Genomic DNA, 25,774 nt, shown 5'->3' with positions numbered 1-25,774 from the left:
TTATTGTTGAGGTCATAGTGGGTGGTAAAGTCGTACAGAACTGCATTTTATAGACCAACATATTGGCCACTGACAACCGCCACAACACAACACAATACATAAAGAGCCCCAGACTTTGAACCATGACCCACATTAGCTTTCTAGCTGAAGTCTTATTCTTATCTACAAACGTGAACAGATCTCACTTTGGACCTTGACTTGTTTAATGAGCTGCCAAACAAACAGGAACAGGCATCTAGGAAAAGTGCACGTTTGCAGACTACATAGCTAATTAGCAGCGCTTTAAACAACTTTAAAACTAGTGTTTTAGCTGTGTCAGTATTGCACAGTTTAGTTTTTAAATGATGTCATAACCGTCTCTAACAACGTGCTGTTTGTTTGGCTGCTATTCTACAGGTTTTTATGCGATGTGGCCCGGTGCTGCTGCCTGTTCAGCTGTCAGTCATGAATATTCATTGATTGGAGGTTTTTCTTTCATCAGAAAAAGATGTCAGCGGTACATTTGTCAATGAATTCATACGACATACATAATTTACATAATTTATACAATAGCAAAACAGCAAAACAAGCTTTGTCATTTCAGTAGCAACTTTAAAGCAGCAATGATAGTTGTTTGTCTTTGAGTCTTGGGGACAAAACTTTAATCACAATATTATTGATCTTCTGTCACTAATTAGCTAATTTAACAAACATCTGAGGTGGAAATTCAGCAATATATTGTTAGTGGTGTCCTTAGATGGACCTGGAAGTTCGATTGATAAGAGCAGTAACTGATGAGAACAGCAAAATTGTAGACGGTTAAACCAAAGCTGAGAGGAACTGCACAGTTTCATGGTAATTCTCACCATGTGTGATCCGTTTCACATTACTCATAATAATTTGAGCCATCTTTTACATAAGTTCCTGCAAAGGAGCACAGCATACTGTCTTGCTGCAGTTACAGTAAAAAAAACCTCCCCTCTAGAAAATCCCAACTGTCGTTAGTTATCTGCACAAAGCCTTCATAGACCCAAAAACAGCTATAGGCATCACCCCACGCCATAAATCTCTGCAGAGGCTTTGGTTAGAACTGGTGGGGAAAGTGCCAAGCTAAGCACTTGCTGGGCTGGAACTCAGTGGCCTGTCTTTTTCAGGAAGAAGCCACAGTTAGATCTTGGATCAACATGTCTTTTTTTTTTTCCATGAGTGGACAAACATCTGATCCATCCCTCTACCAGCATGTTTTCATACAGGGCCCCCAGTGCCCCACACTGCAGTACACTCAAAACATCCCGTGTGTGTCTGGGTGTGTGATGTTTGCATGTGTGTGGTGAACTGCGCTTACACACATAACCATCCTTTTGCTGTTCGGCAGGAGAAATTATAAGGGTCATTTAGAAATGTTATGCAATTGTTGATTGTACTGAGTTGTTTAGTGGATGGAGGTTTTAAATCTGATAAAGTCTGAACATGCATCTGTGTTCTGTTGTAGTAGCTGTTTTATCATTTAACATGTGTAGTTTGGTCATAAGTGAGCCAGCAATGTTGTTAGGCTGGCCATTAGAGTGAAAGAACACAATAAAAATACTATCTATAGATAAAGTGAAATGTTCTTTTGCTGTCAGTTTGCCAGTCAAATCTTTTACTGACTGCTATGAGTAGTTCACTGAAGTAAAGCAGTTGTGCAGTCCTATTCAAAGCTGCATTGGTATGTAAAAGCACTAAAATGATGGTCTTTTATATGGAACACTATGAAGATATTTCTGTTCCTGGTGAATTACTGCAAGTCAAGCCAAATCACATATAAATTATGAATATATCTTCACAATAAAATTATATTAGTGAAACAGAAACCTAGCGTAGTGAGCAGTGCAAATTTATAATTTTTTATCATCAGCAGGCAAAAGACAAGTGATTGGATCCATAGCCAGCTCATAAGTGGTTTGAAACTATGGATCTAGAAGTCTAAGCTCATGGGGGTATGAGCAGCAAGCAGCAGCCTCTATAGGGCCTAGTGACCTGTCAATCAAAGCAAATAGACCTTGAAACCTATTCCTATCCTCTGATAAGCATTATTGGCCTCTTAATGGACCTGATTCAAGAATCACTGCCAAAACAAATGTCTTACCTTACCTTCTGTCCATTAGAGGGACTTTACACACTTTTCATTAATACTTATTGGAATTAGGAGCTGCTACCCTTTTCAGATTTTCAGACTAAAAGCACACACAGTCTATGTACATCATGCACCTCATTCATTCAAAATGTGGAGCACCAATGTCTAATGCTTTCTAGCACTATTGTCTTTAAATGGATGTTGCCATGTTCCATGTTAGACGTGTATAGGTTTGTATATTGTATTGTAATACTGATGTTATTATATTATTAGTATTATTTGTTATTATACATAACAACTAACATGATTACATGTTACATAAGTAACATAATTCTTATCCCTGCTGCACACTTTGTATCAATTGACTGTGAAAGTTCATTTTTGACCCCTGTGATTACTGTGAAAACTCATGAGATGCAAACTCACAGTGCCAGTAATTGGAACTTGAATGAAAAAGATAGCTTCAATGGTACATCATAATTAAAAAGGATGGATCAGTGGTCTTCTATATCTTAACCCAATTCTCTACCACTGAGCAACCAAGTCCCCAGTAAAAAGATGAATTAATAATGTAAATCATTGTTTTAATAATGATGTTAATTGTAGCAGTGGCAATCAGGCAAATTATCCTTGCAAGGGATGGATAACCGTTCACCCTACTTGTAACCTCAAGTAACATTTCACATGTCAGATGTCTGCTGCCTCTCTGCGTAATTGCACTGAGCTCAGCTGAGCCACACACGGCATCAAGCATGCTTAAAAGAGGGGATGTTTTTACATCATGTGTGTTTTTTGACGAGTAAACAGAATTAGTTTAAAATAAAAAAGAAGAACTGTGCAATTGGGATAAGAATGAATAGTCACCATGTCTGAAGAAATTCACCATTTATAGAAAATGACAACACAAAGTGAAAAAAAGATGATTCAGCAATTCTGCTTCATTGACACAAGTGGTCTCTTGGAAATGAAGTTAGCAGTAAGCTTTAAACAGCACAACAAGAAACAAAACATCAGTAAAAAGGAGGAACCTGTGCATTATCACAGTGATACAGTAAAATACTATTAGAGATGTTTAATATTTGAGTCACGCGATTCTTTCAATTGAAATTCCTCAACATACAGCTTGAAGAGCAAATTTGTGCAGAGAGTGTTTTAATTAAGCACAGGGCGTAACATCAGAAGCCAAGTGCATCATTATAAAGTCGCCCTTCCATAAGTAGTTTGCTGACCAGCACATCCAAGGGGTGCCTGGGTGGGATGGTAGGATATCACCTGGGGTAGAGCTCAGCTGCGTTGCTGCTGGCTCAGAGTGTGTGTTCGTGGGTGATAAGGCAGAGGGGAGTTTGTTAGCCTGACTTTCCATGCAGCTCAGCCAGCTGCATAATGTCCCTACTGCTTTTAATCTGTATTTTGTGAAACACAGACAGGCTGAATTTGATTCGATCTAGATTAGCAGAGCAAGTTAGATCCGATTTAAGAGAATGACACATATGAAAGTGTTCAGAATTCATTCAAATGTTCCAGGAGCTAGTTTTGTGACTTGATGTTATCTTGAATTTTGACAGTTTCCTTATCTTGAAGGTGGGATAAGAAGATTAAGCTTTATTCCACAATCATTCTTAAGAAAGAATTTCTCCTTAAAACCCACTTACAGAAAGATTATGACATTGACCAATGTTTTCTTACTTGAGATTTGTTTTTAGGTACAAATAAAATCTACAAACCCTCAAGACCATAGTTCTCTGTATTATAATATAAGATTTAAGAATATTAAGTTGCAGTCATTATTAGCATTATTTTTGGGCAATTATTTACATTACGAAGCATCATGGTCTTTTGAAATTAATAAACACTCCACACTTCAGTATTCACATTGCAGAATGTCATCATGTGACCGTGATGTACCACCTCCCTCACAGCCACCGCGACAGGAGGTGTGTCCTGAACCACTCCTGGCAACAGACAACAGAGTCGCTCAGCTCAGATAACTTGAATGGGCTTTCAAATTTCCACCACTTCACCAATATAGGAACAAAAGTAGAGTATGTCATGAATCCAACGTACTTTTGAGGCAAACCTTAGGGGACAACTTGATAGCAGTGATGGCAGTGTCTGGTTTTAATAATTGATGTATACATTTATCTTAACCATATACTGTGTGTCTTCACATACAGTATTCTCTACTGTACTGTACATGCAGGTTTCCTTTTGTAGATGCAAAAGGAAATGTGTCCACACAATGACCGCACACCCACGCTTCGTCATGAAAGCTGCAGAATATGTGTATGAGTGTATGTTTGTAGTCCAAGCAGGATGAGTGAGGGGGCAGAACTGAACAAGAGGAAAAGGGTAAAAAAAAAAAAAGAAAACAACTGGACACTGGAAGGACTGAGCGCACAGGAAGTAGAGATGTTTCCAGAACTCAAGCAGAGTGAAATCTGTTGTTGTTTCCCTTCTCCAGTCGGCGACCTTTTTCTCGGCTTGGCCACTTTCTCGCCACACACATCACAAGACAGTTCTCATGCAAATGGCAAAAAAAAAAAAACTTATCTGATGAAGACGGTTTGTTTTGGAGCATTCAGGATGGAAAGAAGTAGCATAAGGGATGTTTTTATCAGTATTGTACAGATTAAATACCCTCTGAAAAGACCTGTGGTGATCATTTCATACGTTTTAGATGTATCTATAGTAATATCATGGAGTTGTTACAACTGTACATGTATGTTTTTGTATATCGATACCACCACACCTTAGAGGGTAAATAAGATACCATAACAACTTTCTATACAGTATACCTATAGAGCTATACATTATAAATACCTACACAATATTTCTGTACAGTGATCTCTATAATAACTACTAGATGACTAGAATGTTGGAATACAAACACACAAAGAGCATTAATATTAAAACTTGGTGAAAGATAGGTCCTTCGAATGGAAGCGATGATGTTTTATATTTGGATGCCGTTTGTAACTGCTTTTATTTTTGCCATTTGCATTACTTAATGGCTCTACAGCTAATATAGTTAGTGCAAAAATCTCTATTTAACCAACATGGTGTCCTGCTGGGGTGGTGCAACACAACCCCAAGAGGTATTGCATATAAAGGCTCCTTATAATTTATGTCTTATAATTTATAACATATAGATATAACATCATCAGTTTCAACATCAGTGTTGCAACATTAAACTGCCAGAAAACAAACAACTGCAATCCCTTTGTCATTTCTTATTTGTATCTTTGCCTAATCATCTAGGTTCTTCACAGGTGGTGTAAAACAGGAACACTCTAAATGTGTAGTTCCAGGAACTTGCCTAATGTGATTGAAAAGAGGCTTAAATACTGTAGAATCCACACAAAGTTTTCCTTTATACTGTTTGATGCATTATGTGTACCACCTCAGAATATCAGCCCTGCCTCCCACTACTGCCTTGACCTCAGAACCTCTGGTGTGAACCCAGTAATGATCCCTTGTCTGAGTCTCTAAGGAAATGGTGCTAATGAAGGTTAAATTTCAACACATGAGCACTGGAAGCCTGTTAATAAGTGACTGTTTCAGGACCTCTCAGCCTTTTACCTGGCACTGGTTACTTTGCACACAGAATCATTTATAACCCCCCTCTGACAGCATTCATGCGGATGCCAGAATGTGCTTGATAGATGCAAGTTTGGTTCTGGTTCTGGTCATACATGTTATATCATGGGTGTTAGTGTGTATGCAGGGGCAACTGTTGCAGAAACAATGTACTGGTAAATGGATTAACCAAAAAAGCGTTATCTTCTGTATGTGATTTGTATCATTGATATTGAATATCTTTGTGTTTTGGGCCTTGGTTTTTGTTCGTTGGGCTCTTTGAAATCATTTTCTGGCCTTTTAAGGTGAAACTGATTGATCAGATACTTGAAAATAGTCACATGGGTTGTAAAAAGCCAACAGGCGAGTTAGACTTATCAGATCGAGATGATGAAAATGATCCAAACCACTGTTTGTCTCAGTTTACAGTCACACTTCTTAGCTCAACCTTCACCTGCTCTACTTACTGTACTTGTGCACAGAGACAGTTACACATTACTTTGAGTACTGTGTGCTCCACGTTGTTCCAACGCTACAGCAACACATTTTTATTGTCTTAACAACAACAACAACACTGTGTAGCAAGTCTTGCAGTAAATAAGCCCTGATAAGTGTTTCAACACACCATGCAGAGTATTATAACAACCATATAGCAATAAAACAACTATCAGGGAACAGGTTTTACTAGTGACAGCCCTGAGGTCGAGCGTACACGTGAAATGTACTTGAACCTGATTCACAACTTTTATCCTTACGCACATCAGATGAGGAAGAAGAGCCACCCCAGACTCATTGCAGAATCTCCTATTCAGAGTTCTTAGTCAGCTGTGGCCTGGTGTGTAAACTCACGGATGTTGCCTAATTCCCACACTCACCCGGTGAACAACACACTGTGTGCCCCTGAGCACACGGCTGAAGTCCAGTGAGCACTAGTTTCTCTGCGAGTTGACATCCTCTGTACCGTGATTGTGCCCTATCGCTCGCTCGCTCGCTCTCTCACTTGCTGGCTGCCTGGTCAGAGGTTGCCAGACTGTCTGTCAGAGTACGGCCTCGTCGCTCCAGGGACAAAGCTCCCGTTCTTCCTGGGGAAAGCCCCCGCCCTGCCTGAATTCTCTGCTCGCCTACGAGTGCACAGCGGGGAGGGGCGAGAGGGAGGAAGGTAGAAAGACCAGAGAGGAGGCTTAGGCTGGACCAGTGTGCACATTTAAAAGCCAATATATGCTTTTTTTAAAATGTATTTATTTATTTTGGCCTCGACTGACACTTAATGCTATGACAATTATGAGCCCATCGTGCTATTCTTACAGAAATATATATCGGCCCAGTTCTAGCAGACATTAAAAAATGAAGCCTGAATAGTAAAGCGCGGTGAGAGACGGACGCGTAGCTCCAGCGTCCAGTTCTGGAGAAAACATAATTAGGTGAGGTGCAGAGTGAAGAGGCACAGCGCGTCTTTGTGGAGCTGGCTTCTGCATCTGGCTCGCTCCTGTGACGGGGCTGGACGGTCAGAGAACGCCCGTCCTGTAGATAAAAGGCTCCAGCCTCTATCTCTACATGCACTGTGTGTTCAGCACCAGCTCTCAAACGTCCTTGAGCCGGACACTGAACCTTTACAAACATTCTCTCTTTGCATGTTGGGAGCCGCACATGCAAGTTACTGTTTTACTAGATAGCTAATTAGGCTAGCACTTAATGGTAATACTTCATAATAGTAAAATATACCATATTAATCCCTCTGGGGAAGTGATTTGTGGACGCACAGCTGCACAGCTGCATTTTAGGTACTTTCATTCTTAAAATGAAAGTACACACTAGGCTTCAAGCTTGAAAATGTTGAAAGGATGACCTTATGGGAGGACTTGGGTGAGATTTCTGAATGTGGACAGAACCATGTCCCAGTGACCTGAGTATCTGCTCCGCTGCACTGGACCTCTGATGATTTTGAGCTAATTCTCTTGGCAGCTCAGCTGTAACACCAGTGTTCCAGACATGTCATTTAAAACTGTACGTACACTATTCACTTTTAGAAGAATGATGAGGAACCACCGTCTTGGGCTCATTTAGCACAATCTTGATAGCCTCGGCTGGGACCGCTGAAGTGAAACCCGCGTCCCAAATCCAATAAAGGCAGACAAATCCCAGACAGAGCTGCTAATGTGAACCTCTGACAGGCTCCGAGACTGGATTCCATGGTGTGGAAAGAGTTTTATGCTGGCGTTGCGATCCATGTGATTTGATTTGCTCTACTTTGTATATGCTATGCTCTTCCTACTATGACTTCTTCAAATACAAGGTCACTGCATTGGTATTGTTGTCACAAATCCCACCCTCCCACCCACTAAGAAGTACAGATTCTACACATGAGTCTGCATTTTGTCTGTAATATGTGTTGGTAAAATTCGGTAAAAATCCCTGACAGTGGAATCCTCGCTAAGTTAAAGTTTCAGGGTTGAGTCACTCCCAGCACCACACTCATATTTAGGCCACTGCTGGTAAGAGTACCGTCTGCTACTGACACACTCTTGTTTCTAAACAACAAACAATGCCAAACAGAGTCCTGTTGACCATGGAGATCTGTCACACATAGTGTGTTTTTATGGCAACGTTGTTGAATTGGCCTCTATCAGGCAGACGGTCTGTCTGGGGAACACTGATCAAGTCATGATACTCTCACCTCCTCAAAATGTGATACTAGGTGGGAGATACAACAGAGAAGGAAATACTGTGTCCTGTATGTATTACAATTTATAAGATCCAAACTATAATATACTCCTCTTATGCAAAAGGCCTAGAGCTATTTGTATATGTGTTGTTTTCCCATGGTTCTTTGCTTCTTTCTTTGGTTTTAAGGACGTCAGCAGAAGACTTTATGTTTTGTGGGTCACTGGCTGATTTGGACACAGCATGTTGCCACACGCTGTCCAGTAAGCAGCTGACTAATGCGGCCGTTGTTGTCAGTGTGATGGTGGTGGTAAGAGGAGGAAGGACTGAGCAGACCTGAACTGTAGATGCACTCTGTATTGACTCAGGAAGTGCAAGAAGAAATGTGGTGCATATGCTTGCCGAGGCTCCTAAATTGCTTTTATTACTTTTGTGGCCTGTGCGTGTGTTTCATTACTTGGTTGCATATGTGTGTGCGTGAAGATGAGCCTTGTGGACCCATGTCTGCATGCATGAGAGGAGGTAGACTGACAGTCATATAGGTTCAAAGATATTAATATGCATGGGTTATGTATATTTTTAATATATGTGTTATGAAACTGTCAGAAACCTGATGTGTTTGTGTCTGTTGGCCTTTAGAGTAAATCTGTCTCTCTGTCGGTTGATGTACAGTGCTAGTGTAATATAAACCTGGGTCACCACATTTTCCTGCCTATTCAAATTAATTTGCACGCAACCTGTGTAGCCTAGTCCTAAAATATGTCAAATTTATCATAGCTGAATTTTATAAAGGGAACACCTTAATGCACAGTTGTACTATCTGTGGTGTTACATCCAAACTCCCTCCTCATTTTACATCTCAGATAGTTTGGTTTCATTTTTATTATTAGTTAATTTGCTCACTAGTTTTCTCCAATTTGAGTTAGGAACAGTAGTACCCTATCAGTAGCCTGACAGGGTAACGTGCTTCCTGCAAAGGTTGGATACCTGTGCCAAAACCTGATGGGACCCGTTGGTCTCTCCCAGATTGGTTTTGAGTTGGCTTCAGGCAGAAATGATCATGATTGGGTTCAGGTGGGGTTCAGTCAGCTAGGTCATACTTCATGCTAAATAAAAATACACTGCCTGTCAAAAAAAAAGTAACACACTAATAACCGCTGCACAAGGTCTTCTCAAAGATCCCAAAGATTCTCAATGGGGTTAAGGTCTGGACTCGTGTGAAAAATAGTGTGTCATGCTCCCTGAACCACCCTTTCTCAATTTGAGCCTGATGAATCCTGTTATTGAGTGAAGTGTCACTTGATACTTCACTGTATGCTGAATGTATATAACTTGGTGAAAAATGTGCTGACTTGCTATTTAAAAGTAAAAGTGTTTTATATATGATTTCATGAAATCACTGTATTTGAATGTGTCACTGTACCTGTATAGACCTTATTTGACCTACATTCTAAAAAAAAACAAACACAGGTTGATGATTGGACAGTTCTTAACCCAGTTTTAGTAGTTTCATCAATCTCCTTAGATGTTTTCTTTGCTTAATTCATGCCAATAATTTATTAATAAATAATTTATTAATTTGCTTCATTTTATAATTAGGAGATACTGAGACTCTGGTTTGGACATAAAATACAATATATTTGTTGGGGTTCAGGTCCGGTTTGGGCTTGGGTCGTATTCAGACATACATGGTCAGACTCATACTCTAGCCAATGGACAACAAGGGGGAAGACCTTGTGCATATCATTTTGAATCCAAATCATGTTTGAATGTTATGATAATCTGTTGCACGGCCCTGATTTCTGCTTGATTTGAGTTGGTATGAATGTCCCGTGTGTGGGTGACAGACTCACTCATGCAGTGGTTGGGTGATGACCTGAGAGGCCCATAACACACATCTCAAAACTGGCAGAAGTAACATGTTGTGTTTGTGAAGACACATATTTGAGCTACATTTGATAACCTAGAATTTGTGTGGTTCAGCTGGTGTAGCATGCCCATACATTCCTGGGATTTAGTAAATGCCTCTGCTAGTGTGTATAATGAAGTTCAGTTGTGTTAACTCGCATGTGCATGCAAGTAGGTCCTTGTAGGTGTGCGCAGAGATTTCTTATAATTTTCCTGCTTGTGTGCAGCTGTGAGGATCTCCAAAATATGGACATACAGTACAAGTGTATGAAGTGTCTGTAACTGTAGAATGAGTGCTTTGTGCATGTGTATGTGCATGTGCGTGTGCATGCGCGCCCACCATTATCTATAATTCTGCTTTCTAGGCCCAGGCAGCCACTTTTAGCTGTGCCAGGTCTCACTCAATCAATTGATAGCGATCGACACCCAGCACCTCTCTCTGTGCCTCTGCAACTTCTGCGCGCCACAACACCTACGCTTCCCTCCTGTCTGTCTCCGTCAGTGTCTGGAGCCACGTGACCCCTCTTAACCTCAGTTTCCTAAAATAGCCCTGTGCTTATTGAGCACAATGAACGGCGAGCGGGAACGACACAATTGGCGCATGCATATACTTTTTTCTTTTTTTCTTTCTTTTAAGGAAGGGCCCGCCACAAGGGGCTACTTGGTTGAAACCAGCGTCACTTCCTGGAAGTGGGGTCACGCCGCAACAAGTGTGTGCCCGGGTGGAAATAGGGGTGACTGACAAGGGCTTGTTTTTACCAGGCGCTGACCAGCAGGCGGACAAAAGAAGTGGAGCAAGGGATCAGGGCTGTAAATACCGCCACCACTTCTACCCCTCCCTGAGGGGCCCGTAGAATTGACAGAAACAATGACTCAGCTGTAGAATGGACAGAAATTGATTTTCTGCATAAAGGTTAAATGAGCGGGCCCTTTTTTCCGTCACTGTAGAGGTTGTTTTTGTTTTGGCTGCTGACTGCATTTGCTGTTTTATCGTCAGTGCCTTCTTTTTGTGGCAGAAGTCGATGTGAAAGTTTGTGATGGACATACCTTAGAGCGATTTTTTTTCACCCATTTAAAAAGCAGTTTGGCTGTTAGAAAACCCCCCTGTCAATTGTCTGTCTTTGCACCAGTCATTATTGTACAGAGTGGGGAAAAAAATGTGTTGCCCTAGAAGGTGTCTGTGGTTTTAGCTATACTGGGAGCAAAAATTGTTGTGCAAGTATATTATGAAAGGTCTCCTATCCCTCTTCAACATTCTCTCACACACACGAAGAGCAGACAACACAACCTCTTGTGATGCATTCCTCTGTGACGTCAAACTTGCTGCCTCTGGGCTACGAGGCACAGGATGTCTGAGAGCGAGAGAGAGAGAGACAAAGATAGAGACAACAAAGAGAAAGAGGAGAACCGCTGTGTGTGTAGAAAAAGATAAAATTCATATTTACATGGTGAAAAAACAGACTGAATAAATGTGTTTTCCAGTGAAAGACTCAGAAAGACTCAAAAGAAGAGAGCAGAAAAGGAAAAAGCGGCAAGCCCTGAAAGTCAGAAAGTGACTGCAAATAGCAGGAGTCTTACTTCCCTATAATAAGTCAAATTCTTTGCTGCTTCTCCTCCCTGCGTTTGACGGCCAGCCTTGCCCTGAGCGATGCCCAGCCTGCCAGCAAAGGGGAAGAGTGGCACGGCTGCCGATCATACTGAGGCATGTGATACAGAGTCACACCGCAGCAACCGACATCCTTAGCAGTATAGTCTATTTTCATAGAAACTCGTCTGGCAAGCCTTCCAACGCTGTGTGGTTGCACAACACTGGCTGGTTACCAAAATGTGTTTACTTATAGGTTATTATATTTTACAGTGTGCACTTAGCTCATTTTAGGTTTCTGTATTTACATCCATGTTTACAGACCTACCGTATCTAGACGTATCTAGTTATGTCAATACCAGTAATGAGTCATTCATATCTGACTGAGCTGCTGATTCTACTTTTCCCAATTCCTGGTGCCGATCCTCTCAATGTAGTTTGAGTGAAAAAAAGAATCTCAGTTATGTTGAAGACCAAAAAAAAAAAAAACAGATTTAGGGTTTTGTAAAGTTCCTGTTAGTATGGTTTTAAATTGTAGGTCATAAGCTATGTAGATTAAAGAGTTTAGGTTTTTCAGAATGTAGGTCAAATAGGGTCTATACAGGTACAGTGACACATTCAAATACAGTGATTTCATGAAATCATATATAAAACACATTTACTTTTAAACAGCAAGTCAGCTAACTTTTGTGTACATTCAGCATACAGTGAAGTATCAAGTGACACTTCACTGTATGCTGATGCTTTGCGGACTGCAGTGTGCGGTGCAGAAGAGCTCTGTAAAAGGAACTGAAAACACGTATTGTAAAGAATCCTGTTGTGTCAGTTTGAATTCAAAAACAGTTGTCATTATCAAACCCTACGAGTGTGTGTGAGTTTCAAATGTTTCAAACATAATGTTGGAGATCTCAAACTACTGCTCAGTTACAAGGTAGAATTTACAGGCTACTAATTTTCACCTTTCTTCCTGTGGTTCTTGTTTGGGAAAAATGTATATTTTAATGCTATTAACCACATTACATAATCTGAACAGAAAAAAAAAAATCCTCCAGGTGATGTCATCTGCTTCTTCTAGAAGAAGACTGATATTTAAAAATGGGGAAGCCTTAGAGAAATGTCCCCCCTTGTCACCGTTTAGATGCACCCGTGCCACCAAGCAGTATTCACGCCTGAAATGCTTTATGTGTGTGTAGATGGATAATCACAGGTTATGAATCATTGCTGAAATATAGTGGAGGTAGAGATGGTGCAAAGTTGGAAGTGTCTGTGTTTTGATTTCTCTGTAACCATGCAGGTTTTTTTTTTCAGTAATTGCTTGAAAGAGTCAATACATCCTCCAGTCACATGAATTAGTGCTACTTCCTGTAGCTCTTAAGAAAACAAGAACCACTGATAACCATGACTCTTTTTCACAGCTAAAATGATCAACTCAAACTGACACTCATAGATTTAGTTCCCCTCATTAGTGTAAGTGGATGGATTTATCCTGCATTTAAATTGGATTATTGTCATTTTTCCTTTACCTCCAGTGAAGTTACTCAGCAGAATGGAGTTTGAATCTGACTTGACGGATCAGTTTTATTATTCTGAGACATTTCAGTGGGCTGCTTTTGTTTTATGCTCTCCGTCTTGTTTCATTGATGGCATATCGCACCACACAGTTTCTTTGTAGCAGCTTTTTGTTTCAGCTCAGAAAATATGAAAGTATAACCACTGAAGTGTAGCTACACTTCCTGTGAAATGCATTCGCTGTCACATATTTTGTTTTAAGAAAGATGATTAACTAATTAATTATCTGTGATTCTTTAGTCTTACATCAATGTGATACATTATACCTCTAGCTCTTTGCTACAAGTTTACTACAAAACAGCCAAAAAAAAAATTTATTACTTTAGTACCACAATATCCTGTAGAGAACTTATTGCCAAAATTTTACATGGCAAGATTTTTTTTAATTTTATTTTCAGCCAATAGTGCTAAGATTTTAATAATTAATTAAAAATGTACTTGCAAAAGTGAGTTTTGCTTTGACCATGAATAGATACACTGCCTGTTAAAGAATAAAAAAGTCATTGCCTGGATATAACTTAGCAAATAGGTACTGTAAGAGCCTCCCATTGGATAATTACTGCATGGATGATTATTTTCCAGCTGGCAACAAGTTATTTAACCCAAACTGATGCAGTGAGTAGCTTCTCATTTCTTAAAAAAATATGTTGGAAGACACATCCTGTGGTCATGAAAAAGATGTTAATCTGTTTCCGAAGGGTCAAATTATTGACATCAAGCACAGAAAACATCTAAGGAAATTGATGAAACTACTAAACTGGGTTAAGAACTGTCCAATGGAAGAAGGTCATGTGTTCTGATGAGTCCAGATTTACCCTGTTCCAGAGGGATGGGAGCATCAGGGAGCATGACACATCATTTTCACACATGGATTAGGAGTCCAGACCTTAACTGCACTGAGAATCTTTGGGATGTGCTGGAGAAGATTTTGCGTGGCGGTCTGACTCTCCCATCATCAATAAAAGATCTTGGCAAAATGTTTATGCAACTCTGGATGGTAATAAATGTTGTGACATTGCAGAAGCTTATTGAAATGATGCCACAATGAATGCATGCCGAAATCAACGCTAAAGGTGGTCCAACAAAATGGTGTGTGACTTTTTCTCGGGCGGGTGTATTTGAGCATGGCGGGTTTTCCATAAGCAAAGCAAGATGAAATCTACCTACCTCCACATTGTTGCTAATAGCTGTCTTGAGCTGACATTGCTAACTTAACAGAGGCTGGGGTCATGTGGCTGGGTAGAGAGATGATCAGTCCCTGTGTGCAACATCTACACCAACGATAAGAAAAACAGTAAAATATGTAATTATGAAATAAAACTTGCATATGTAATTGTTCATTTAGTGGTTCTAGTAGTTCTAGGATTTTTTTTTAATGTGAAGCAGTAGTGTTTTGGTTTGCATAACACAACACAGCAATTACAGCTCCAAAAGTAGCAATGGGAAAGGAGACGCTGCTAGAAGGCAACTACAAATGAGTGGAGAGATCCTCAAGCAAATCAGCAATGCACTGATACACAGGAGCCACTATCGTTAATATTTAAAAACCTCTTCGTCTCTGCCCTCCCACGAGACTTAACACGTTCAGCCAGTTTGCTGACGACACAACCCATGCGAGGGTGGAGGCATCACACATTGGCCCCTCTCCTAACCACTCATGTGATCGCGGCATGCCACCTAAAACATGCTGTATACCACACAGACGTCTGCTTTAGGATGGCAGTCGGTGGGGGGTGGGTGGCCGGGATGTATGTATTCCCTCTGATTAGTCTAATGCAAGTGAACTGGGGAATGGGATGCGGTGAAATGTGCTTTTCACCATTGGAACAAAGTGGCCTAAAAGCCAGAAGAAGAGGAAGTGAGAAAGAAAAAAGGAGAATGTGTGTCAAAGACTGGGCCCCGTCATTGAAAGCTTTCTCCTCAGTTACAAGTGTCTCACAGTGATGTATTTTACTGAATTTAAACACATTGAACTGTAGTACCTTGCTATGCCTCACCAGTATTTCTTTCCTCCTCCCCTCTATTCCTACCTGCCTGCCTTTCCTCCCTCCAGTCCTTCTGGCACAGCCCATAGAGAATGAATGTATGGAGGGTTTGACGTTAAAGATCACCGACTTCGGCCTGGCAAGAGAGTGGCACAAGACCACCAAGATGAGCACTGCTGGCACCTACGCCTGGATGGCCCCCGAGGTCATCAAGTCCTCCACTTTCTCAAAGGGCAGCGATGTCTGGAGGTAAGTGCTTATGTGTGTTTTTGTGTGTGTTGAACAATATTAGCATTTTGTATTACGCATTATATTTCAAGACGGTACCTGACTAGGATCTGTAGAAATTTGTCGAAACTGACAGTGGTCATGTATAAACCGTCTGCAGGTCTTCAGCAAGACAGTGGACCTGCTGCAGGCGCCCGTAGGCAGAAAACATGGTATACATAAAGGAGAAAGGGTGAAAGTGCAGGGAGGTGACAGTGGGAGACAGTGATGAAGAGATGTAGGGACAGAGTGATGGATTGCAGCAAGGCCGCTGCAGCCATGTGACGGCGTCTCTTCAAAGAGCTGCTCTGTGCTTTGTTGTGGGACATGTGTGCTGCACACTGTCCCATTGTCTCCAGTATAGACAGAGAAGGAGGCCACACACCAGACCTAACCACAGCCCTTTATGTGGGAATAGCTCTGTGCGTGTGAGTGTGTGTGAGTGTGTGTTTGGCTACATCTACACAGAAAGAGAAGAGTCCCTTGATTATGGTTGGTGGTTTTATAATAATGACTTAACTGTGTGATTTGTTGAGAGGGGATTCATGATGACTTTTAAGTGCAGTGTATGAATTTGCATTTGGACTGAAGCCAGCAGGGGTGTTTTCACTGCAATACGGGAATATAGAAATAATTAATTAAAGCAGTAACATATTCACAGTTTTGCTCCATTGTGGCTGTAGCAGTTATTCTCATACGCTGTGGTTTAATTTTAATCCTGTGGATTTGGACCATTTGATCTATTCTTAAATGGTACTTTCAGACCCATACAAAGCCTACCAGAAACCAATTGAGCATGCTGTTACAAAGAACCCTGTGTCCTTGAGAAGGTGAAAAACAAAATCTTATATAATTTATAGTGCAAGTGTTACAGTACTTAAGTACTACTTATTTTTTTGGCGCGTCAAGAAACGCAGTTTAGTTAGTCTGTACAGTATTCCAACGGGTCAGAACCATCTCGCTGTCTCACACACGCATCCTGTCAACCTAATTTTCACAACAATCAGTGCACAATCTGGAAAACAGCAAAATGAGCGAGAAGCAGGCAGACAGCCCTTCTTTGAAAATGAAGGCAATCTTTGTTCTGCCATTCTTTCTCATCTGTCCACGGCTGCTCGTCTCCAGAGCCGCCACGCGGAGACGGAGACTGCCTTGGGGCGAGCCGACAAGCAGTGTTTCTGCACAGTCACAGTGTGTGGAAGTTGTAATTAAAGAACTAAATAAAAAAAGGCTGCGGCCTGCGCTCTCCACTTAGCAAGCCTCCACAGTGCGTTCAGTAAGGTCTGGGCGAAGGCTAATTGACAGTGTGGGAGATCCAAGTCCTACGCCACGCTTCATCTTCTTAGGACACAGTGCTGCTCCCATTGTGTGGGCTCAAAAGTTCTGTGTGTGCCTGTGCATTTGTGTTTGTACAAGTCCTGCATGCATGAGTTCACATTGCTTTGTAAGCACGTGTTTCATCAAGCAAAAATATTACATTGCACAAATGTCGGTTCTGTAATGTCAGTGCCATGATAATGAACCTATAACACAAAACGGTGCTGCAAAATACACAGATTGCAGTTACCTATACTTAAACTTTATTTTAAGATATCTACATGCCATACTGTAGGTTAGCCACTGAGTAAAAGGTGTTTCAAAGTAAATGAGCTAATATCCTGTAAAACAGACCATCATGTACTGTATAGCATTAAAGTCGTCTGGCACTCGTGTTATTGTTATTGGCTGCGAACAGCTCTTAATTTACTGTGGAAAAAAATCAATACATATATATTTAAACAATCTTTAAGCTCAGTTAAAACGTAACTCAAATAAGCTTAAAGCTAATCGATATTGGTTAAATTAACAGGGTTTAAATACATGATGTCAAAGAGGCCACTTGTAATAATGAAGCCACAGTTCCTCTTAGCTTGATGCTGTATTTTAGCATTACAGCAGACTGGGGGACAGATGCATGACTCTAAAGGAATGCTAATTGCGCTCTGTTTGTTGGATGTGTGCATAGGTAAGTATCAGCCAATATATTCACCTTGACAACCTCTTAACTTGATCATATTTAGATGTTGGGCTCTAGATTTGTTCCATTTCTCCAAAATGGCAAAAGAAGAAATGAAAACCCGGAGGTGCTAGTTCAGAGCTAGTTTAAACTTTCCACAGGTTGGAGAGCCACGTCATTATTTACACAACATGTGTCTGTATACGCCACCAAACACAATAGCAAGCATTACAAAATATAACAGTACATGTGTACTATCAACAGCAGACATGTTAGATGATGTGGTAGAATAAATACCACAGCACGTTTTGATTCTTCTTAACACTGAACCTATGCTGTTAATGTTAGCCTTAGCTTACAGCTAGCATCAACTATGCTGGTATCAATCACACTGCAACTATTCTAATCAATAATTCACTGATCTGTATCATTATAATAAAGCTTTCATTTGTCATGTCACCACAATCTTACCCCATCCTCTGACGTAAACAGTTCCTGGTTCTAGAGTTCCTGGTTGTAAGTGCCACATACACGGGGTACGTGGCAGACCTTCCCCCAGGCTTGTAGATCCGATTAGCACAGAATGAGTTGAATGGTCTGAAAGCGACACATAAACTGACAGATTATCCCAGTGTCTGTAATTTAGGATTTACTGAACTGCTTTTACAGTAAAATCGATAATCAGTGCTATTTACTGGAAGTTTTTTTTATTGTGAAGCAGTTCCAGGAAGTATTTAGTTTGTATAAACAGCTTACACATATGAAACATTCTTACACGGCAATGGTGACAGAATGTCAACTGTGGAAATCACTCTTAGTCACTGTTGCTTTTTGTTTGTTGCTTTAGTGTTGGGAAAACACTGTGTAATGAAATGTATTCTAGGACATACACTGTGTCTTACACTTTATTGTCTGTGTTTTTCTTTTCCCTCCTAAGCTATGGTGTTCTGCTGTGGGAGCTGCTAACTGGAGAGGCACCGTACAGAGGGATTGATGGACTTGCTGTCGCCTACGGAGTAGCTGTCAACAAACTCACCCTTCCCATCCCTTCCACATGCCCCGAACCCTTCGCTAAGCTCATGGCAGGTAGGACGTGTGTTTGTATGAGAGCAGAAATTTAATTGAATGCAACCATGACGCTGTTTAAGGCAGCGACTTTCAGTTCAGTAGTTTGGGAGTACTCTTGCGTGAGATCAAGTCTCCGGCACGCTCTCTTCCATTTCCCCAAAGCTGGTTTGAAATTGAGAAAACAAATTCCTGTATGTTAATAACGTGGCTGTGGAGAGGAAGTGTTTTGTGCTCAAGCCACCTTGTGCAATATGTTTGTACCAATTTGTGTTCTTCGTTTGTTTGGTTTTAAGTAAAAAAAACAAAAAAACAAAACAAAACAAAAAAGATGTCACCTGAGTACTTTCTGACATGCTTCCAGCCTGTTATGCGTTTGTTCCTGACAAACATTAGAACACAGACAGCTCACACTGATTCCACTTAACCCCCTTTCTTCACGTCAGCTTGTCTTTTACGGTTGTGTAAAAAAAAAGAGAGAGATCAGTGCAAAAAGCACACTGATAGCCACCTCAGAGGATTAATTAATTATCACATTGGTTTTTGATCTGCTTGTAATGCCCAAAGTGTTGCAGCAAATTATGCAAAACCCCCCACTGCAAGTTAATTAAGCATAACACTTTGAATAAGCAATCAGCTTGACTCTGGATTGTGCTCACACAAGTGCCTGAAATATGGGTAAATAAAAATTAGAAGCACTGCAGGATAGTCATTGAATATAAAACGTAATGAGTGCAGAATCATCTATATGAACAAGTCATCTGGCTTGATTAGAGCATTACAAATCAATAATGATAAAGTGGGTCTCTTTTCGGTGCAGATCTGAATGATGAGTATGATGGTGAATCAGTGAGTGACTTCCTCCTTTCAAGCCACTTGATTTAAGAAAACTGTTGACAGAAGTGAAACTGGACTGGAAATAAGTGAATTAGTGTGACTTTAGTGTCAGATTTTTCCACTCAGATGTCACATCTCAGTACCAAACTACATAACCCTCTTTGTAATTTAAGCACACTGCAGGATTGGATTTCTTCCAACCTATCATGCTCTGCTTGGGCCCCAGTGTTTTTTTTTTATTTCTATTATTTTTGTGCCAGTTTGAGGACAGCCTTGCTTAACAGATTGTAGTTGTTCTCACGTGTCTGTCACTGAAATGTCGTAGCTTGTTCCCTTGTGACTGACTGTGTCTGCTGTATTTGTTGCAGAGTGTTGGGACCAGGACCCCCACCGCAGACCCAATTTCAGCTCGATCCTGGCCCAGTTGACAGCCCTGGAACAGCAGGTGAAGGAAGAGATGCCGCAGGACTCCTTCCACTCCCTGCAGGAGGACTGGAAACTTGAAATCCAGGACATGTTTGATGAACTCCGGGCTAAAGAGAAAGTAAGAGGCACTCAGAGTAGCTCTTTTTTATCTATACAGATGTATAGAGAAGAACTTTACATCTTATTGTTGTCACATCATGATTATACTGGACATCTGTTCTCTGATTATTTATCTGTTCAATTAATGCCAAACTATTTCACAGTTTAACTAGGATTTCATGATTTGATTACCAGATGAATCACTACAGTGGAAGAGTGATTCCTGCACCTCTAACCCAACAGAGATTAGAGAAATTTTAGTTTTGAATTTGGTTCCTATTGATCTATACTGTACTATATTTAATGTACATATATCTGTGAAAGAGAAACTCCATATCAAACACTGCACCATATTCAGATGTGCTAACACCTTAAGATCAAACGCTAATCTGTGGAACATCAAATAAAATGTCAAACAGCAGTGGTGAGTCATCTTGCGATTAATACTGATAAAAGGTTTCATTGCAATCAGCCTCTTCACCATCATTTCACACTGTGACCGAGGATGAGACTGTAAACCATCATCATCTCAGTCACACACAATTAGGACCCGATATTATGATATTAAACGCCTCCTCACCTCTTTTATCTCCTTGTCTCCTCTTCTCAATCAGGAGCTGCGATGCCGAGAGGAAGAGCTGAAGCGAGCCGCTCTGGAGCAGAAGTCGCACGAAGAGTTCTTGCGGCAGCGCGAGCAGCAACTAGCTCAGTGGGAGCAGGACGTGTTTGAGCGCGAGCTCAGCCTCCTCATCCTCCACCTGAACCAGAACCAGAACCAGGAGAAACCCAATGTCAAGAAGAGGAAGGGCACTTTCAAAAAGCACAAGCTCAAGGGCAAGAATGGCGAGAAGATCAGCATGCCCCAAGGTGTGTGTGTATGTGTGTGTGTTCTGCCACAAATCAGCTATTAACGTAACTGTCAGCCAGCAGTCTTGATGAGAAATCCCAATTTCAAGCTCCATCACTGGCTCAAGAAGCAACAGAAACAGCAACAAAAAAAAAAAAAAAAAAAGAGCAGAGAAAAGGAAGTGAGGAAGAGAGTTTTGTGGTTCGACTGTAATTTTGCAGCTTGGCTTTGCTGAAGGTTCCTATCACGGCTGAACTTAGAGGTTTGACAGTGAGGTTGCACATAGGTGCTATTTTCTGCTCTCATACAGTAACTTTAAAAACGTTTCTTTGTGTTTTCATTGCAAAAAACTGTCAAAAGCAAAAAAATGAAATGAAATGTGTAAAAAAAGCAATGCAACAGCATTCAGTGACTAAAACGGTGAAGTTGTGAAAGTTGAATCAGAGGTCTGACTGGCCAGTATCTGTGTGAACTAGCAGTCACTCTGCCCCTGTTTTTTTCCACAATACCCGTCTAGCTGCTGTTTCTTATGCATCCTCTGCTGTCACAAAGTCACACAGACAGCTGCAGTTCATATCCAGTGTGTTTCACTGTGTGTGCAAGTGTATTTTGGGCTGAGCAAGCATGCATAAATGCAGCGTGTGTATGGCTATCATTGTGAGCACCAGCAGGATTTTCTTGCCACTGCACTGAGGACATTTTAGCCGGTCCTCGCAGTGAGAAGGGTTGTAGTTGTGATGGTTGTGGTTAGGGTAAGGCGGTACACGCGATAAATTAAAAAGCAATACAGAAGAGATTAGCAGGGCCTACGCGACAGTGGGGGGCTAGGGAATGCATTATGTCAATGAGTGTCCTCACAGTGACTGCCATACAAAAATGTGTGTGTGTGTGTGCGTGCTGGTGTGTGTGTGTGTGTGTGTGTGTGTGTGTGTGTGTGTGTGTGTGTGTGTGTGTGTGTTGTGGTTAGGCCTTTCCCAGCAGCAGCAGGGCGGTGATGTGGTGGTAGTGGGGGGGTTGATGAGAGGGGAGAGTGAGCCAACCACGCCTCAACACTTCCTGTCCATGGATACACTGCTGGCTGGCCTCGCTCACTTTCTTGCCCTCTCTTTATTCCTCGCTCTCTCTCACCCTCGTTCCGCCCTCCCCCGTTTTCTCTCACTCGTCTCCCCCTCTGGCTCCCGAGTCAGTGTGATTATTCTCCTTCTAACCATATCCGCCTGACTCCCTTTCTGTTTTCCCTTTCCCTCATAACACCAGTTTTGTTATGAGCTTTTCCCTTGTGTTGGTCTTGAGCTTTGTACTGTGTGTTTAAATACAGTCGTACGCTGTATTAGTTAAAAGTGGAACACGCTGAGGACGGTCTCTATTAGTAAAGTCAAGAAAAATGCAGTGTGGCATATTGTGCTTAAAAGACTATTGTAAGAAGTAATAATTAAGATAAGAGGATAATACATTTAGCCTTTCTAGTTGTATTGCATGGTTTTAAAGAAACAAATAGGCGAGGAATAGAGAGATAGCTCAAAATGTTTTTATCCTTAGCTTTGCTTCTAAAAACTGTGTTGAACAGATCAGCTCAGCTAACCTGAACTAAGTGTTACCTCTTTTGCTAACTTGCTAGATCACGAGTTTAGCAAAACACAGTTATCGTCAACAAGCGAGTACTATCTAACGGTATTAACCATTTGCTCTGGAACACTTGAATGAATCATTTGTGAATTCGAAAGTCTTTTTGTCAAACTATGAGATTTAACACATTAAACAAAGAGAGGTCTTGCAGTTCTGCCAGGTCCGATCATGACGTCTTCTGTGCCACTAAATATGCATCTAATTAGTGAGTCCTCTCTTAATTTATGCACATAATGTAGTAATTTGAGGTCACGAAGAGTCAATTAAAAAAGACAAGAGTGCACGTTACAGGTCAAGGGAAGGGAATTGATATATGTGTATATAAATGCATGTTAATTGGAGGTGATGGTTCCCAGTTGTTGCAGTACCAGTAGCTACGTTCTAGGTTGAAGACTAAATGGGACGTTTCCAGTGAAACACAGCAAAGAAATTTGCCACATAATGTAAGAATAGTGAAATGTTTTATGTGTCTCAACATTTTTTTTTATATCAAGCTGAGTATTTCCACTGTGATGTACAGAAAAGTGAAGAAACTTGTGTAAGACTTGTGTATTCTGGTTGGTGTTTGCCATCCAGGTGGTCTAACATCTGTCGTGTGTGTATGTGTGTGTCTGTGTGTTGCAGATTTCATCCATAAAATTACGGTGCAAGCGTCCCCAGGCCTGGAGAAGAGGCGGAACTCTCCTGATTTGGGTTCAGGTTCCTCGCCCTCCTTTGGCCCCCGTTTCCGTGCAATCCAACGTGAGTGCTGCCATGTTTTCTTTGGTTCTATACGCACCGTGTGATGAGGACGCACACACACACACACACACACACACACCGGTGCACAGGTGTACATAGTGTGTTTGTGTATGGTTCCAGAGTCAAGTAGAAAACCCAAGATGTAGGATCTCATGTCTTGTTGCTCGCACACACAGACTCTGTTGCAACATTACATTACTCAGTTTTCAATTCTCTCCTTTCATGTGCTCTCAACCACCCACTCGTCTTTTTTGTCTTTCCCTGTTTCCCTGTGGGCCCCCTCTCTCGCTCTTCCCCCTCCCTGCCCTACTGCTCTCTGTCTCTCACACACACCCTTTTCCCTTTTCAATAGTCTGTTCCAGTCCAAATATTATCTGACTTCCTCTCAGCAGCTCAGCACTTCTCAGGAGCTTTTTTCCACTGCTGCCCCCTGTTTGCAGTTGCCTCAGTGCTCCAGCTGGGGGAGGCATTGAACTGTATTTTTCAGGCAGAAAGACTCCACTGTTTTACATGCATGCAGTGGCTATAATGCAGTTGACTGAATTAAAAATAAGCAGTGAGGAATTCGTTGCTCCAGGAGAAGGGCTTGAGAAGAGTTGCAGCCGCAGCAGAGATTTACAATGCTCTTCTGCTTGTCAGGCTCTTAGACAAATGCCCTGAGATGGTTTCTCTTCGGAGGGAAGTTGTAGCCAGTAGGTCACAGGGCGTCTTAACAAAACCCAAAAGGAAATTTGCGGTGTAACAACAGGCAATGAAAGGGATTTTTCCAAACAATTACCACAGGGGGTTGAACTAAAAGTACAAATTGCGGTGAAACATTTATCTGTAAAAGTGGTTAGTAAATCTAAAACATCTGCCAACTTCATTTATTCATTAAATAGAGGGCTGGTTTTCTTTACTTCCTAACGACTCTCCTTAATGGCACTAAGCCTTGTGTGTGGCTGTCATTAAAATGTGTTTAGTGGATATTTACGCCTGCCCTCTCAGTAGCAAGCAGCAATTTATTGCTGAGGCCTTCCAAACTTATTTGTCAAGAGAACTACCAAATTGATTTGTATTAGTCCACAGAGCTCCACTTAGGATTTTTGTTGGATTAATACAAATTACTATAGGAGGGCACACTAAAACCAACAGAATGTAAGACTCAGAAGTAAATCGTACCAAAGTCTACTGAATTAGATAAGAAGAAAATTAAACCATCCAAACTTTTCAAGGACTTTTTGAACTCTAGGATTGTAGTAGTTAGAATTTAGAAAACAGGATCTCAGTCAGCTCAAAATATATATACTGGCAGCTTATGGATATTATTTGCCTTGTTAATTCGCTCTTATCTGTAAAGATGTGAAGACATGTTTCTCTCCTGGTGCATTTTCTTTTCTCCACTTTGAGTACCTGAGGTATGGGAGTCTCTATGCTGCTCGTGATTGGCCCACTATGTTGGTCCAGACTGAAACACCTCAATAACTTTAACATTAATTTGAATTAGATTTGGTATCTGGGTTATTATTGGACACTTAACAGAAAATATGGATCCAAAACTCAAAACCCCACCATCTAATCCCTAGTTCATGCCTGGCTGGTAACCGTTGTAGTATGTCAAACCCGTGTCTTCTTCCTGTCTGCCTCCTCTTATGTACTATCAACTAAACGCAAGAATACACAAAAATAATTAAAAAAGGAAAAAGATTCAACTTCAGATTCTCTGATTTATGACTGTTGTTTATTTCCTTTCGCCTCAGCTGTACTTTGTGCTCAGTGGTAAAACATTAGCAGGCTAACATGCTGTCTACACTGTGGATGACAATTACACACTATTCACACACTTTGCTTTAGTTGGTGATGACGTTAGTGGGATGACATGTCAGAGTCTGTGTAAATTGTTTGATTGGCAGGTGAAATCCCAGCTTCTATTAGCATGCTGCACTTCATCTCCTCCTGGGTGACTTTGGCTCCTTCTTCTCACACTTTGTGCTTTGTGAACCGTTAGCAGTTTAACCTTTTAGTCTGAATCGACACAATGAGGTAATCTTTACGTGGTTTTAGAGGAAAGGACTTAAGCTGTGAAGATATGGAGTTGAAAAAAGTGCATTGAAGCTTCATGAATTCTAGCAGTAGCAGGAGTCAGTTAAAGGTCACATTGTTGGAGATGATTGCAGGCCTGCCTTAACTTGTTAGTGAAACCTGCTTTTTAAAAATGCTCACCTCATTAGAATACAGCACGGCAGTATGCATACTGATGATATGCAAGCTGATTATACTTTGACTCTGTTTTTTCCTCTCTCTTTTTCTCTGCAGTCAGTCCCAGTGATAACAGTAGGACATTTGGTCTGAGTCCAGTCTGGCCCCTAGAGACCCCTTCTCTTAAACAAGCCAATGGAGACCTGAGATTGGGCCCCCACTGGAGGCCCCAAAGCCCAAAAAGTCCCAAAAGCCCCAAAGTCTTGCGCCTTAGTCCCCAGGAAAGCAGGTACAGCCAGATTGCCTTTTTCTT

At 41.2% G+C, this 25,774-nt stretch overlaps 1 protein-coding gene across 1 annotated transcript in view; it reads left to right on the top strand.

Annotated features, from left to right (window-relative positions):
• LOC113157868 (mitogen-activated protein kinase kinase kinase 11) overlaps positions 1 to 25,774 on the top strand; it is a 42,153-nt gene that overhangs the window by 4,715 nt on the left and 11,664 nt on the right. Inside the window, exons 2-7 of the mRNA XM_026353512.1 lie at positions 15,448 to 15,628; positions 18,580 to 18,728; positions 19,913 to 20,088; positions 20,684 to 20,936; positions 23,167 to 23,283; positions 25,579 to 25,750. Of these exons, the coding sequence (XP_026209297.1) occupies positions 15,448 to 15,628; positions 18,580 to 18,728; positions 19,913 to 20,088; positions 20,684 to 20,936; positions 23,167 to 23,283; positions 25,579 to 25,750 (1,048 nt within the window). The remainder of the gene's footprint in view (positions 1 to 15,447; positions 15,629 to 18,579; positions 18,729 to 19,912; positions 20,089 to 20,683; positions 20,937 to 23,166; positions 23,284 to 25,578; positions 25,751 to 25,774) is intronic.

Source organism: Anabas testudineus, chromosome 18 (assembly GCF_900324465.2).
Source record: "Anabas testudineus chromosome 18, fAnaTes1.2, whole genome shotgun sequence".
Classification (NCBI taxonomy): domain Eukaryota; kingdom Metazoa; phylum Chordata; class Actinopteri; order Anabantiformes; family Anabantidae; genus Anabas; species Anabas testudineus.
This window is presented reverse-complemented; position numbering and strand designations above follow the sequence as displayed.